The 15,495-nt window shown below is 42.9% G+C and overlaps 1 protein-coding gene across 14 annotated transcripts in view; it reads left to right on the top strand.

Annotated features, from left to right (window-relative positions):
• The window catches only part of MYCBP2 (MYC binding protein 2), a 414,963-nt gene that overhangs the window by 92,530 nt on the left and 306,938 nt on the right, over window positions 1-15,495 (top strand). For all 14 annotated transcript variants that reach the window (XM_073347171.2, XM_073347218.2, XM_073347180.2 and 11 more), the window contains exons 12-15: window positions 38-242; window positions 5,652-5,816; window positions 6,507-6,665; window positions 15,145-15,349. In XM_073347171.2, coding sequence (XP_073203272.1) covers window positions 38-242; window positions 5,652-5,816; window positions 6,507-6,665; window positions 15,145-15,349 — 734 coding nt within the window. The remainder of the gene's footprint in view (window positions 1-37; window positions 243-5,651; window positions 5,817-6,506; window positions 6,666-15,144; window positions 15,350-15,495) is intronic.

Here is a 15,495-nt window from a genome sequence, read left to right as displayed (position 1 = left end):
TGATACGATAGGAGAACAATATAACTCTTCCTTTCAGATTTATTACACTGGCAAATATCAGAGCCTGGGAATCAAACAAGGTGGTCCTTCAGCAGGAAAATGGGTTGAACTGCCAATCACGAAATCTCCAAAGATTATCCAGTTCTCCGTTGGACATGATGGTTCGCATGCCTTACTTGTTGCAGAGGATGGAAGTATATTCTTTACAGGCTCTGCTAGTAAAGGAGAAGATGGTGAATCAAGTAGGTTTTACAATTGTATTATCAATGGCTTAATACAGAATTAGTACTCGTAAATTATACCAGTAAAATCAGCATTAACCAGTCCTTAAGGTGTGAAAGGAAAAATGGGTAGACTACGAGAGCAATGCGCGAGCATACCATCAACATGCTTGTGCACATTATCTGCAAGTAAACACAAGTTTGTGTTTGAACCCAGCAACTAACATGAAAAGGGCTAGCATGCATGTTCGCAAGCATGTTAGTCTTTAAGGTGCCACCGGACTCTTTATTGTTCACAAGTAAGAATATTAGTGTTTCCTCATGAACAAATGTAGGAAAACAAGGAAATGCAGAATTAAGAGAGACTTTCTACACAACCTTAACACTGGCCTCTTTGATCCCAGCCCTTAAGAGACCCTCAGAATATGTTTACATTTGGAGCTTTGGGTGTGATTCACAGCTCACATAGACATGCTTGTGCTAGCTCTCATTGACCTAGTACACTAAAACCAGTAGTGTAGCTAGAGTAGCATGGGCAACAGTGACTGGAGGCATGGGTTAGCTGTGCTGAATGCATACCCACTGTGTTCATATGGGTTTATGGCTGCGCTGCCTCTTAACACTTCCTGTGCTACCTCGGTGATACTATTTTTTGCGTGCTATCTCAATGAGAGCTAATATGAGTATGTCTAATTGAACTGGGAATCAGACCCCCAGCTCCAAGTGTAGATATACTCTCAGAGAGATCCCAGAACCTTAACCCTCCATTAGCTTTTGCAAACCATCAGCAGGTCATCCTGGGATCATTGGTGCTGGACAGAGTGCAGTGAAGGTCCATTGGACTATAAATTGGAGTGTTGATTTGGAGTTGTATTGGAACAGAGAAGAGGACAGGTTTCATTAGGGAAGGGATTCGGATTCTGTTAGATTCTTGCTTTTGATTGCTATTCCCATTTGATTAGTTAAGGTTGTTTGACCATTATGGGTGGGAAGAGTTATCTTAACTCTGCATTTCTTGGTTTTACAACATTTATATTTTCTTATAATGCTATTGTTGTAAAGGTTGTAGTAGGACGCCTTACCTCTGTTACAGCAGAGTAACAGTTCTGCTATAGTTAAGGTTAAGACCTGCTTTTCTGTTTTAAAGCTTGGCTGTTCTAAGTGCTCTAGAATTTGCATAATTAATCATGTTGTCTTGAAATTTGCTGTGCCTCATGGGGTCTTGGGGTACTGGCAGTGTTCCAAAGTTGGGACCATTTGACTAAGTGATTCACAAGATACAGCCCTTTGGGGGGAAAAACAGTTTTTCTTAAAATTGATGCTTTCTGAAGGGCAGAAATCTGAAGTAAAAGAGCAGAAATACTGCTCCAATTAAACTCTATGAAAGGGGGATTTTTATTTTGGGGAAATATAATCAGAGTACACTAGAATATTCAGAAGGCATTGAAACTATTTTTTGAAAATAAAATGAACTCCACAAGCAAATGCTTGCCTGGAGGGGAGGATGATTATGGATGGAAAAGTAGGTAGGACTAGGGGGAGAGAGGCATTTGTATCAGATGATGTGGAGGAGATCGGTACTACTAGGTGGAGGGGGACACTTGGATGGGGATTATGAGGGTAAGGTGACGGATGGACTGGGAGATAATGGGGTAGGGGTGCCTGTCAGCCCCATGTTCACCTCCTGTGTGTGTGCCATGATCTGGAGGTCCCCAACCCATCTACAGAGGTGTGATCTGCCTATCTGTTTCCGCTCCTCCCCGCCATGTGAGCCAGGTTCTGAAAGGGAGTTGTCTATCTGGGGTGGTCTGAGCCCTTCTCCTTCCCCACTGCTCCCCCCGGTGGTCTGATCCCTGCCCGATGTGAGTGCCAGCATCTGGGGAGTCCTGCCCATCTAGGGGTCTCTCCCCGCCACCCTCCCCGACGCCTCATGTGGGGGGAGCTTGCCTTTCTCGGAGTGTCTACCTCTCTCCCTAGCCCTTCCCCCATATGTGAGCCAAGATATGGGTAAGCTCTGTCCTTCTGGGTGAGGAGTTTAAACAAGCATGCTTGAAATATTTACCAAGAATGACAGGTTTCAGAGTAGCAGCCGTGTTAGTCTGTATTCGCAAAAAGAAAAGGAGTACTTGTGGCACCTTAGAGACTAACCAATTTATTTGAGCATAAGCTTTCGTGAGCTACAGCGCTTCATTAGTGAGCATGCATCCGATGATATATTAAAACTGTCAAGATTTTGGGGCATAGACAATGGATGAGATTTCTCTCATTGTCCTTCTTAGCAACTATATATTGCAAATGTTTCAAAACACAGCCATTTTCACCATTCCGCTATAACAGAATGTACAGGAGTAGGGAGGAGCACTGAGGAATCACACAGTAATCATGTGGCCTAGTGGAAGAGTGCTGAACTGAGACTGTTCCCATCTCTGCCACTGGTCTGCTTCATGACCTTGGGCAAGTCACTTCACCTCTCTGTGCCTTAGTTTCCTATATGTAAAATTGGGGTAATGTTGTAAAGTTCTTTGGGATCTAATAATGAAAAGCACTGTATAAAAGCGAGGTCTCTTGTTTATTACCTCGCCACAGTAGCATATCCGCTTCAAACCTAGATGAGAACTACAGCTGTCTAAATGGACCACCAGCTCCTATAATAAACATTTCTCTGAATTTCCGGGTTTTCAGAAGTTTGAGTTTTGCTGAACTTGATGTTTTGGAGGTGCAAGCTGTCACGGGGCAACCTTACCTCTGCATTAATAAAGTTTGTTACCATTTAATTTCCTGAGTTTCTGATGCTAGAGTTTTAAGATTTAAATTCTTATGCTCTGGAAAGGTATGAGGAGCAGAGGGAGGTGCTAAGTGACGACAACCTAAATCCCCTGTTAAAGAAGTTGTTAGGCCGTGAATTTTTTGAGAAAGTTGAGGTACTGAGTAGGGCACAATTTGGGGCAATTATGGGATGAATGGGTGCTCTGGGGAGGTTTCCTGAGCATTTCTCAGCCACTGAACTACTAACTGGAGGTAACACTAGGAAGCAGTGGGAGCCCCAAACTGCAGGGCTGTACCAATTAGATCAGCTATTGGTGCTGAATACTAGATGAACTCAGTGGCAGTCCATTAATATAATTTTAGTGGATACTGCCCAGGGTTTAGGTGGGGTCCATAGAATTGATTCACATAAAACTCATCAGAGAAGTCAAGCAAATAGAGAATTTGAATTCATGGTGCTTTGGGGTACAGGCCTCTCTCTGAACCACGGAGGTGTGTCTGTGGACAGGTCATTCACTCAGCCTCTCAATAACTGAGGTTTTCCTTGAGGAACTGGTGTTGAATCTGACTGGAGTGACACCTGAGCAGTTTCCCAAGGCTCAGCTCTTCCTGGTCTCTGCCCAATGTACCTGTGGTATCCCTCGAGTTTCCTTATTCTCAGCTCGTCTCAGTTCTGTGGGATCTGCTCTAAGCACGTCCATTTTTAGCTCCCCATCCTAGTTTCAGTGGTGAGTGTCTGTGGCTGGCACTGAACATGCCAACTCTCAACTACCCACCCCAGTTTCCGTACTTGTCTGATTCCTCATTACTTGAAAACTTAAAACCAAGTAATTTGGAGAAGGAACTTGGTGACCATATGGCCTCAAATTTGCACCACAAAGTGTGACTCTGAGGTGGCTTAGCTATTTTCAAATCAATATGTCTATTTGTATTCTTTCTAAAGCATTTTGAAAACAAAGTTGTGCTCGCCTTAACTGTGAAGTCACTACTGCACTTCCATAATAAAGTGGTAGTAAAATTAGATTTCTAAACAGAGGTTGCTAGGCTATTGATTAATAAAGGAACAGTGTAAACCATTTTAATTTTCAGATCCAGATGATTGAGTACAGAAGAATACCTTTTGGCCTTCTGCCACCCATCTGACTGTCTAAGGTCCATTCAAAGAGCAGCTGCTAAGATCATCTGTTCCAACTATGCAAACTTAAGTTGTCTACACTGCGCACTTTACAACGGCGCAGCTGTGCCATTGTAAGGTAAGCAGAGTAGCCGCTCTTTGTCACCAGGAGAGAGGTCTCCCAGTAACCAAATAAAACCACCCCCACTGAGGGGAGGTAACTTTGACGGGAGAGCGGGTCCCGCTGACAAAGCGCTGTCCACACCAGTGCTTTCCATGGTTAAAACTTTTTTCATTCAGGGGTGTGGTTTTTTACACCCCTGAGCGACAAAAGTTTTAACCATGGAAGTGCAGTGTAGACATGGCCTTAGTCTAGTTCTAGTCTGAATGGTGACTCTCTAAAAATGGCATTGTCTAGTTGTGTTTGTGTTTTTGACTTCATATCTGATATGCTTAGTTCACAAATAAGGGTACCTCTATACTGCAGTGAAAAAAACCTGTGGCACCGCGTCTAAGAGCCCGGGTCAATTGATTCAGGGTTTAGGCTGCATGGCTAAAAAATTGTAGTGTAGATGTTTGGGCATGGGTTGGAGCCAGGCTCTGAGACCTGGTCCCCTTGCAGGGTTTCAGAGTGTGGGGTCCAGTGGATTTGGTGGGATTAAGAGTCCCAAACATTTTCCCTTGTGGTTCAGGTGGCAACAGAAAGGGGCCCCAAAACTCTGGTGGCAAAGTTAGGAGACAGTTGAGAGGTTTAAAACTAAACTGCAGTTGCAGCCTTGATTATGCTGAATGTGTCTAGAGGAAGCTTTTAAAATTAATAGATATATATTTAAGATGTAAAATATGACAGACTGTTTAAAATTTACTTGTAATTTCTAGGTTTTCTGAACAATTACATGAAATCTTAACAGTAATATCATTGTCGATTGGCTTTCATTGGGGCTTTATCATGTTATAATTTTAGCTAAAATATATATATAGTTGTGCTAATTCTATTAGGGAAGCTAATATTGTGGCTTCTATTGAAGCTTAATGAGACTTAAATGGGAACATGATCACGTCTTGATCTGAGAGATTACTGGAAGATTTAAAAATTTTTAAACCAAGATTTTAAAATAATAAAACTCCGGTCTGCAGACTTACTGTGATACAAATGACTTCAGCTTTTGCTTATGCATCTTTTCAGTTTCAGACAAAAAACTTTTGTGAGCAAGTATTGCTTTTTAGGATCACTTATTGTTATATCGAGTATAAACAAACCAACTAAAGAAGCCTTGGAGAGTCGTCATAAAAATGTCAGCCTAGGCACAAATTTTGCTTGTTTACCATTCCACTAATGATAAAAAAGTTAATGGTATTTTACAAAAACAACCAAAAAATTACTTTCAGTGGGAGAATCAGCAAACAGACTTTTGTAGGGATAATCTGAGGAAACCTTATTGTATTATGAAGCAAATGTTCATAGTTTAGCTGGTGAAAATCTTATTTTCTTCTTGCCCTCACTTCTTGGTGAAGCATATTATTTGTAAAATACCTTTCTTCTTTTAAAGCTAAAAGCAGACGGCAGTCAAAACCCTATAAGCCTAAAAAGATCATTAAAATGGAAGGAAAGATTGTAGTATATACAGCATGCAATAATGGGAGCAGTTCTGTCATTTCAAAAGATGGAGAACTCTATATGTTTGGAAAAGATGCCATTTACTCTGACAGCACAAGTAAGTTGATATTTGAGAAACATTATTTAAAGCTACATAATGCCAGTTAAGTACAGATGTAAGAGAGACATGTCTTTAAAATTTTGTTTGGTTGCATTTATTCAGCATTGACACATGCCAGTTTAAATGAAATGTTAGAGAAATTTTTGTTCCAATTGGATTATGGCTCTGTATGAAATCACTTTATAAAAAAACTTGTATATTTATTGTATTGACTGGGCAGATTAGTTATGACTGTTCTTCCCTCCTTCCTTTTTCTTCACTACCTGTGGCCTTGTCTGCACTACAGATGCTACAGCAGCACAGCTACAGTGCAGACACTTGTTACAGTGACGGAAGGGTTTTTTTTTTCCATAGCTGTAGTTAGACCACCCCCTTGAGAGGTGGCAGGTAGGTCGACAGAAGAATTCTTCCAGTGACCTAGTGGATATCTATACTGGGGCTTTGTCAATTTAACTACATTTCTCGGGTGTGAATTTTTTATACTACTGCGTGACATAACTAGGTCAACCTAAGCTTTAGGTGTAGACCAGGCATTTGTTTTACTAACTCCAATATTCTACCATTCTCACCTTACCTTTACTCCTGATTAAAAAATTAAATGTTTTTTAGCACTACTTGTGATATAGTGAATCTCTGATCCAGAGAGAGAGAATGCTGTTCATCATCCAAATGTTTTATATCTCACAGGTTTAGTAACAGATTTGAAAGGCCATTTTGTGACTCAGGTAGCTATGGGCAAAGCTCATTCATGTGTGTTAATGAAGAATGGAGAGGTTTGGACATTTGGTGTGAATAATAAAGGACAGTGTGGACGAGACACAGGCTCCATGAGCCAGGGAGGAAAAGGTGAGCTGCTTGTTTTTAGAAAATAACAAGAATAAAAATGTAGTTAAACTCTTATTTAGATTGTGTTTGAAACAGTATATTCTTCAAGTGATGGTCCCTGTTGTATTCTGCGGAGGGTTATGTGCATGAGCCTGGTGCTAGAACTTTTGAAAGTAGTACTGTTTGGCGGTCCACGCATACGCCCTGAGCTGCCTTGTGGTTTCGCCTGAGGCGATGAAAGGTGCATGGTTCAAGTTGGAGCTTTTACTCTATGTCCTTGTGTTGCACTTTCCAAAACTTTTCTAAATATCCTTAATACTGTTCGTAGTTTAGATTTATTATTTTTCTGTATTCCCTTTTTTATTTTTGTTTGAATTTATCCTTTTATACCAGATTTAGGACTTGGGATGCCACTTTCGGAATGTTTGTCACCAAACGCTCCCCATGCCTGGGTACTGGATTATTCTGAAGCCTCTGGGGTTCAAAATCTGTGTTTCCTGCCCTCACTCATTTTCCATCAGCTTGGGGGAAACCCACATCATGTCAAGGTGCAGTATCTGCCTCTCTTTTCCTGCCTGTTCTCAAGAGAATTGGACTCTCCACCTCAGGGAACACATTATGGAGACTGCCATGGAACTGTCATCGGATCTCGGCCGGGGAATCGCACCGTACATTGTCCTGAACAGGTGAAGAGTGCTTCCCTGCCATTGGGATCCGCTGGTATCAGTGCTAAGGACCCTGCGCTGAGCCTACGTATGAACCAAGGAAGCATGTGCATAAGCATAGCAGTAAGTCTTCCTCCAAGTCTAAAGATTCGGCACTGTCCATAAGTTCTGTCCATGAAGGAGCCATATGTTCCAAGTCTCACAAGACTGAACAACAACCACACCAGTTGCTGGATCCGCTTTTGCTGATGATAGATCCTGCGACTCCACCACTTGTGGCCCCGCTGGCATCCTGGGAAACATCAGTCTCCAGACAGGTGCAGTTCCTGATACTGGCTTCTTCAGCGGAACAGGTACCATTCCCCCCAGGAGACATGGAAGCACTCCAGATCCCCATCTGATATTCATACTGGAGGGACTACGATTTCAACGGGCCCAGATCTGATCACCAAGTTGAAGGGACCCTTCCCCCGCTATGTTCCTGCCACCTCTGTTTCCTCTGGCACTGGCATTTGGCAGGATTTATGATTTGGACATTACAGATGTCTGACATGGTCTACCGCTCCTGTTCTGGAAGCACAACTACTGGAAGATTCCAGTGGTGCTGTGGCAGTTCCCCACCTTGCCTGACCCACAGAATTGGTATCCGGGACTCCCGCATCTCGTCACCACAACTCTCATCACGTAGGCGTTCCAACATGACACCAGATGACGCACCAGTTAACCCCTCTCCAATGGTACCAATGGATCCGGAGAGGTATCCCTTATCCTCTTCAGATGCACCCACTTCTTCACTCCCCTCCTTTCCATCGGACACCGGACTGTCATAAGTTCCAAGAATTACTGCGGAGAATAGCCAATGCCCTGATGATCCCATTATAGGAAGTACGTGACAGTCAACACCAGCTGCTTGACAATTTACACACTTTGGTACCAGCGAGGGTAGCCCTGCTAATCAATGAGGCCATCCTCCAACCCCAGTCACATGTGCACCTTCACCAAAAGGGTCTGAAAAAAGATATGTCCCCACCAAACGGTCAGAGTTCCTGTTCTCTTATCCTCCCCTGAATTCATTGGTCATCCAGGTGGCTTTACAACAGCCCTGCTCCAGCCCATCCAATAGAGAGGGTAAGAGACTAGATTTCGTGGGAAGAAAGGTCTTCTCCTTGGCAGGACTCCAATTTAATATTTCAAATTACTTAGCCCTGATGGCAGAGTATGATTTTATTAACTATGGGCAATTGGCTGAGTTCGCAGATAAGCTGCCTTTGCAAGATTGGATCTTTCCAGGCAATTCTGCAGGAGGGCAGGTTACTCACCAGGCCATGCTACAGGCTGCAGTGGACTCCTCAGACACAACTTCCTGTGTCTTGGCAGTGGGGATTGACATGAGGAGGGAATCATGGTTACATTCCTTTGGCTTCCCCAGGGAGGTGCAGAACACTATACACTGAGCCTCACCTCAGTCCCTGGAAAAATCATGGAGCAGGTCCTCAAGGAATCAATCCTGAAGCACTTATACGAGAGGAAAGTGATCAGGAACAGTCAGCATGGATTCACCAAGGGAAGGTCATGCCTGACTAATCTAATCGCCTTCAATTATGAGATTACTGGTTCTGTGGATGAAGGGAAAGCAGTGGATGTACTGTTTCTTGACTTTAGCAAAGCTTGTGACACGGTCTCCCACAGTATTCTTGTCAGCAAGTTAAAGAAGTACGGGCTGGATGAATGCACTATAAGGTGGGTAGAAAGTTGGCTAGATAGTCGGGCTCAATGGGTAGTGATCAATGGCTCCATGTCTAGATGGCAGCCGGTATCAAGTGGAGTGTCCCAAAGGTCAGTCCTCGGGCTGGTTTTGTTCAATATCTTCGTTAATGATCTGGAGGATGGCGTGGATTGCACTCTCAGCAAATTTGCGGATGATACTAAACTAGGAGGATAGATAGGGTGGGAAGTAGGGATAGGATACAGAGGGACCTAAACAAATTGGAGGATTGGGCCAAAAGAAATCTGATGAGGTTCAACAAGGATAAGTGCAGGGTCCTGCACTTAGGACGGAAGAATCCAATGCACCGCTACAGACTAGGGACCGAATGACTTGGCAGCAGTTCTTCAGAAAAGGACCTAGAGGTGACAATGGGCGAGAAGCTGGATATGAGTTAACAGTGTGCCCTTGTTGCCAAGAAGGTCAATGGCATTTTGGGATGTATAAGTAGGGGCATAGCCAGCAGATCGAGGGATGTGATCGTTCCCCTCTATTCGACATTGGTGAGGCTTCATCTGGAGTACTGTGTCCAGTTTTGGGCCTCACACTACAACAAGGATGTGGAAAAATTGGAGAGAGTACAGCAAAGGGCAACAAAAATAATTAGGGGTCTGGAACACATGACTTATGAGGAGAGGCTGAGGGAACTGGGATTGTTTAGTCTGCAGAAGAGAAGAATGAGGGAGGATTTGATAGTTGTTTTCAATTACCTGAGAGGTGGGTTCCAAAGAGGATGGTTCTAGACTATTCTCAGTGGTAGAAGATGACAGGACAAGGAGTAATGGTTTCAAGTTGCAGTGGGGGAGGTTTAGTTTGGATATTAGGAAAAACTTTTTCACTAAGAGGGTGGTGAAACACTGGAATGCGTTACCTAGGGAGGTGGTGGAATCTCCTTCCTTAAAAGTTTTTAAGGTCAAGCTTGACAAAAAGCCCTGGCTGGGATGATTTAATTGGGGATTGGTCCTGCTTTGAGCAGGGGGTTGGACTAGATGACCTCCTGAGGTCCCTTCCAACCCTGATATTCTATGACTATAGACCTCCCATTTGACAGATTGCACTTCTTCAGTCAGAAGACGGATGAATTCCTCCACTCCCTAAAGGACTGTAGAGGCACTCTAAGATCTCTGGATATTTACATACCAGGACTAAGAGGAAATTCTACCTCCTGCCCCAATCACATCGTTACAGGGTCTCACAACTATACCATTAACATACCTATGAGCCTTCTCAAAAGCCCTGTAAGGTTCACAGACCACATCTGCCTATGTCGACTGCCAGTCGTCTACTCAGTTCATCCAATTGTCGCGTATCGGTATTTCTGAGTATCTTTAGAGAGACGTCAGTCACTTCATACACCAATGTCCATCCTGTCTACCACCTTCACGGGCTGTCTCAAACTCTTTCTGCCGGCATGGAAAACAATAGCAATGGACAAATAGGCCCTAGATATTGTCTAGGGTGGCTACGTCCTAGAGTTTACAGTGATGCCCTCATCTCACCCTCCTCTGCGGTCCACGTGCATGGAACACCCATGCAATGATCTCTTCTAGCTAGAGACTTACTCCCCATTGCAAAGGGGAGCTGTGGAACTAATCCCAGACCCTTTTCACGGAACAGGGTTCTACTCAAGCTACTTTCAAGTCTCCAGAAAGAATGGAGGATGGGGACTGATATTGGATCTTCAGCACCTCAACCGTTCCATTTCCAAATGAAGAGTCCGTGTGGTCACACTTGCATAAGGGAACTAATTTCTTTGGTGATCTCCAACCCTTGGATTACGGCCAAAATCTGCTTTTCTCTTTTGGGACAAATGGCCGCCTGCATGTATGTCATGCTGTTTGCATGCTTACACCTGCGCCGCCTTCAACTGTGGTTGCAGAGGGTCTACTCCCCCATGCACCAGCTGATGAACGCTCTGCTCCACATGCCACCAGAAGTTCTCTGCTGACTACAGTGGTGGATGAGTCTGCTCGGGAATTACCTCCCTCCTGTCCTTTTGCACTGTTAAAATCATAACAGATGCATCCCACCTGGACGACTACATGACACAAAGTATCTGGACAACACGGGAGGCTAGGATGCACATAAACATATTGGAACTCTGGGCAATACTTAGTGTGCCAGGGTTCCTGCCAGCCATCCAGGAAGTGGTACGTTCTTCTCATGTCAGACAACATCACCATGGTCTTCTACGTAAATAAGCAAGGGGAAACGAGATCCAAATCCTGTGTACAGAAGCCTTACGCCTATGGGAACACTACATTCTTCTGATAGTAGCCTACCTACTGGGCACCTAGAAGATGATTGTCGATGCAGAAACTTTGCAACTGACCATGAATGGGAATTGCACGACTCTGTAATCATGGACATCTTTGACTAGAACCCCAGCGAGGGATCTTTTTGCATCCCATAACACCACCCAGTATTGTTCAAGAGGAGGAATTGGAGCCCAATGCACCCAGTATTGTTCAAGAGGAGGAATTGGAGCCCAATCACAGGGGGATGCCCTAATCGGACGACTGGTTGGACTGCACAAACTATGTCTCCTCCCTCTTACCCTTCCTACCATGAGTAATCCACAAGATCAGACCAGAGAAAGTAACAGCCATCCTGATAGCCCCCTTCTGACTTTGCCAATTCTCCTTTGCATGTAGAAGCAACCTCCACTCATGAGAATCTCCAAGTGGGTTTCTGGGTGCATTACATGCTGTTATCAGTTATCGGGATGATCCCCACCTGAAGGGATTTGGGCCCATTCTATGACAGCGTAAGCAGAAACTACAGCCGCACTCCACAACGTACCCATCGCAGACACATGCATGTTGGTCACATGGAGTTAGGTACACACCCTCTCCATACACTGTGCTGTAGTGTATGATTCCGCAACAGATGCATCATTTGGAGCAACAGTCCTCCATTCCACAGTCTCCTTGTAGCATCCTTCCACATACCCTCAGTAGAATACAATCGTCACTTCTTCGTCACTCGAAGAAGAAAACAAAGTTATTAACCTGTAACTGGAGGCTCTTTGAGATGCGTGGTCCATATCTGTATTCCAAACACTCCCTCCTTCCTCTGTGCTGCAGATCCAACAAATCTGCAGAAGAAAAGGAACTGGAGGTGCTGGCGGCCACTGCACCCTTTATCACCTCGGGCGAAACCATGAGGCAGTACAGGGCACGTGCGCAGACTGCTGAACAGTCCTACTTTCAAGAGCTCCAGCTCTGGGCACGTGAATGCACATAACCCTCAGTGGAATTCAGATATAGACCACACATCTTGAAGAACCTCCAATTACAGATAACTTTTTGTTATTCCTATTGTAGAGTTTACATTTGGAGCATATTATAGTATGACAAGCCAAGAAAGCATAGCACTTTAATGTTGTCTGTCTCTGTCTCTCTGTTAGTATTGCTACATAGTTGACTTTTAGACATTATTAATATTTTTCTGTTAAACAAATTCATTAGATGTTTTCATTTTGCCTTTTGGTAACTGTGTATTGCCATAATATAAAATATCTCAGATGCTTTTCTTTTAACAGTGGTCCCAAGGCATTTATTGGTTCTTAGATACCTTCCTTCCACTTACATTTACAAAGAGGGTATTTACATTTTACAGTACATTTTACAAATATAGCTGAAAGGATTAGTTAACCCAGAGGATTTTTTTAAAAGTTATCTACTACAAATTTTAAGAATGAAAAAATTCATAGAATGTCCTGTTTCATAATAGACCTCATTTCTCTCCTCATGTTTTTAGTTCTTTCCCCATGTATCATCCCTGTATTACAACCACATTTCACTTTTTACCTTCCTTTTAGACTGTTTTTATCATCTCCTGTTCCTGCCACACTATTTAATTCTTTTTTCTTCTCTTCCAACACCATTTGATCCTCAAGCTTCTTATTCGTAAACTACTTCCTCTTCTATGCTTTTTCTTTAGCCTTGAAAAAGATAAAATATTTTTCTTTCACTTCCCTTTCCTCTCTTCAGAACTCTTGCATTTTTGAACATTTTCAATATAAACACTTCTGAACATACCATTTTGATATATTTCACTTTGTGCCACTTCCAATTATCAGTGCCTTTGATATGGCATTTCTACCTGTAATTAACATATTTAGTGATCGCTACTGCATTTCAGATTATCATGGCAACTCTTATAATTAATTTAAAAACTGTCACTGTGCCAAAAGAGACACAGGGTTTCAGTGGCATTATCATATGATCCAGCGGTTGGGGAAGCAAGGAGAGGCTGCTGAATTGGAATTAATTTGCAAACTGGATACAATTAATTTAGGCTTGAATAAAGACTGGGAGTGGATGTGTCATTACACAAAGGAAAACTATTGCCCTTTGTTTATTTCCCCTCCTGCTGTTCTTGTAAAGTGCTGGAAATGGCCCACCTTGATTATCACTACAAAAGGTCGTTCACCCACCCACCCCCACTCTCTCTCCTGCTGGTAATAGCTCACCTTTCCTGATCACTCTTGTTACAGTTTTCAGAGTAGCAGCCCTGTTAGTCTGCATTTGCAAAAAGAAAAGGAGTAGTTTTGTTAGTCTCTAAGGTATCACATTTATCTGAGCATAAGCTTTTGTGAGCTACAGCTCACTTCATCTGTAACACCCGACGTATGGTAACACCCATTGTTTCATGTTCTCTGTGTATATAAAATCTCCCCACTATATTTTCCACTGTATGCATCCGATGAAATGAGCTGTAGCTCACGAAAGCTTATGCTCTAATAAATTTGATAGTCTCTAAGGTATCACAAGTACTCCTTTTCTTTTTACGGATACAGACTAACACGGCTGCTACTCTGAAACCTGAGTAGTTCCTGTATTTGAAGAGGTTATTTTAAGGAAATATGTCCCAGGACACTATGATTTGTTTGGGGCTGGGGTGGGGAAATCTATTTTCCAATGAGCTCTGTTTGTTAGTGTGTCAGTTAAGTTTGTCAAAGATTTAATTTATACTGGGCATGCTGCAGCCCTCATCCTGGGGTTGAGCAGGATGTTCCCTGCGATTGTTCCTCCCAGGTACTGTGGCTCCAGATCTGGGAACTGAGAGCAGGGAGAGACGGTCTCTTCTGTGCTTTCAGTGCTCCTGCTGCTGGCTCTCAAGCAGCATAGCTGAAGAGGAGGAAGTGATATGACTGAAATGCAAAGGGGTGAGGTACTGGGCCAGAGTGGAGGAGTAGATTGGAACAAGGAACCTTAGGGTGAGAAACAGAGACTGTGACATGGGGAAGGGTGAAGACAAATCAGATGAGTAACCGCTTGAGACTAGAGCTGGTTGGGCAAGGAGCCAGGTGAGGGAGAGTGGTATTGGGAGCTGGGGTGGAAGACCGAATTGGACAAGGACAACCCTGGGACTGGCTGGGAGACCGCTAGGGATGATGAGTCCGATAGGATGAAGTCTGGGGCTAACTAGATGGAGAGACTGGGATGAGAAGGTGGGGAATCCTCTCACTGAATGAGGCAGGAGATTTGTTGAAAGAATAGAAAACGATCATGTTTCGAAAGAGTTTGTCATAATCTACGTGCACAAAATGGCCAAATTAAGGTTGCATTGGCATCTTTAATTCTGACGTTTCTCAACTTGACTGTGACGTTGAAACCTTGACATTCTTCTAACATTTTTGATGTGAGATATATATATATAAAATATATGTTTTACAGTATATTACAAATATATCAAAATACAAATGAGTACAAAAAGAAAACAAGAATGAACAAATTAGAAATAAAAACACAATGATAGACTAGATTTGTGCTTGTTTTCCATGTTTTGGCTGTGCTGTTAGGGAAGCGTTAAAACAGTTCTGGGTCAAATTTTCTAAGGAATTTTGCATGTACGTGACTTTTATACTCATCTTACCAAAGTTATATATGCAAAATTGAGCCTTTGAAAGTCTGTCCCTAATTTTGTAACTCTGTTAATTGTATGTATCAAAAGATCCAATTTTCATCTGACTTGCCCTTGTTTTAACATTTTCCTTATAGCACTGTGTATCTTATAATAACTGATGTGAATTGTTGAAGTGTTTCAATATCTTTTTCAATAGGTTTTGTAGTTGAGAATATGGCAACAGCAATGGATGAAGACTTAGAAGAAGAACTGGATGAAAAAGATGAGAAGTCCATGATGTGTCCTCCAGGCATGCATAAATGGAAGCTGGAGCAGTGCATGGTATGCACTGTGTGTGGGGACTGTACAGGCTATGGAGCCAGCTGTGTTAGTAGTGGGCGTCCTGACAGGGTACCTGGAGGGTAAGTAAATACATTCATGCAAATATCTTTCATACGGTATGCTGAATAAGTAAAATGTGTACAGAATGTAATCAAAATAGATGTTTACTTTACTTCGCTTCAGACTTCAGTCTTAAATAGCACTGTATCTAAAGAAAATATTGCTT

Source organism: Lepidochelys kempii, chromosome 1, assembly GCF_965140285.1.
Source record: "Lepidochelys kempii isolate rLepKem1 chromosome 1, rLepKem1.hap1, whole genome shotgun sequence".
Taxonomy (NCBI): Eukaryota; Metazoa; Chordata; order Testudines; family Cheloniidae; genus Lepidochelys; species Lepidochelys kempii.
The sequence above is the reverse complement of the archived record's forward strand: the minus strand, read 5'-3'. Positions and strand labels throughout refer to the sequence as shown.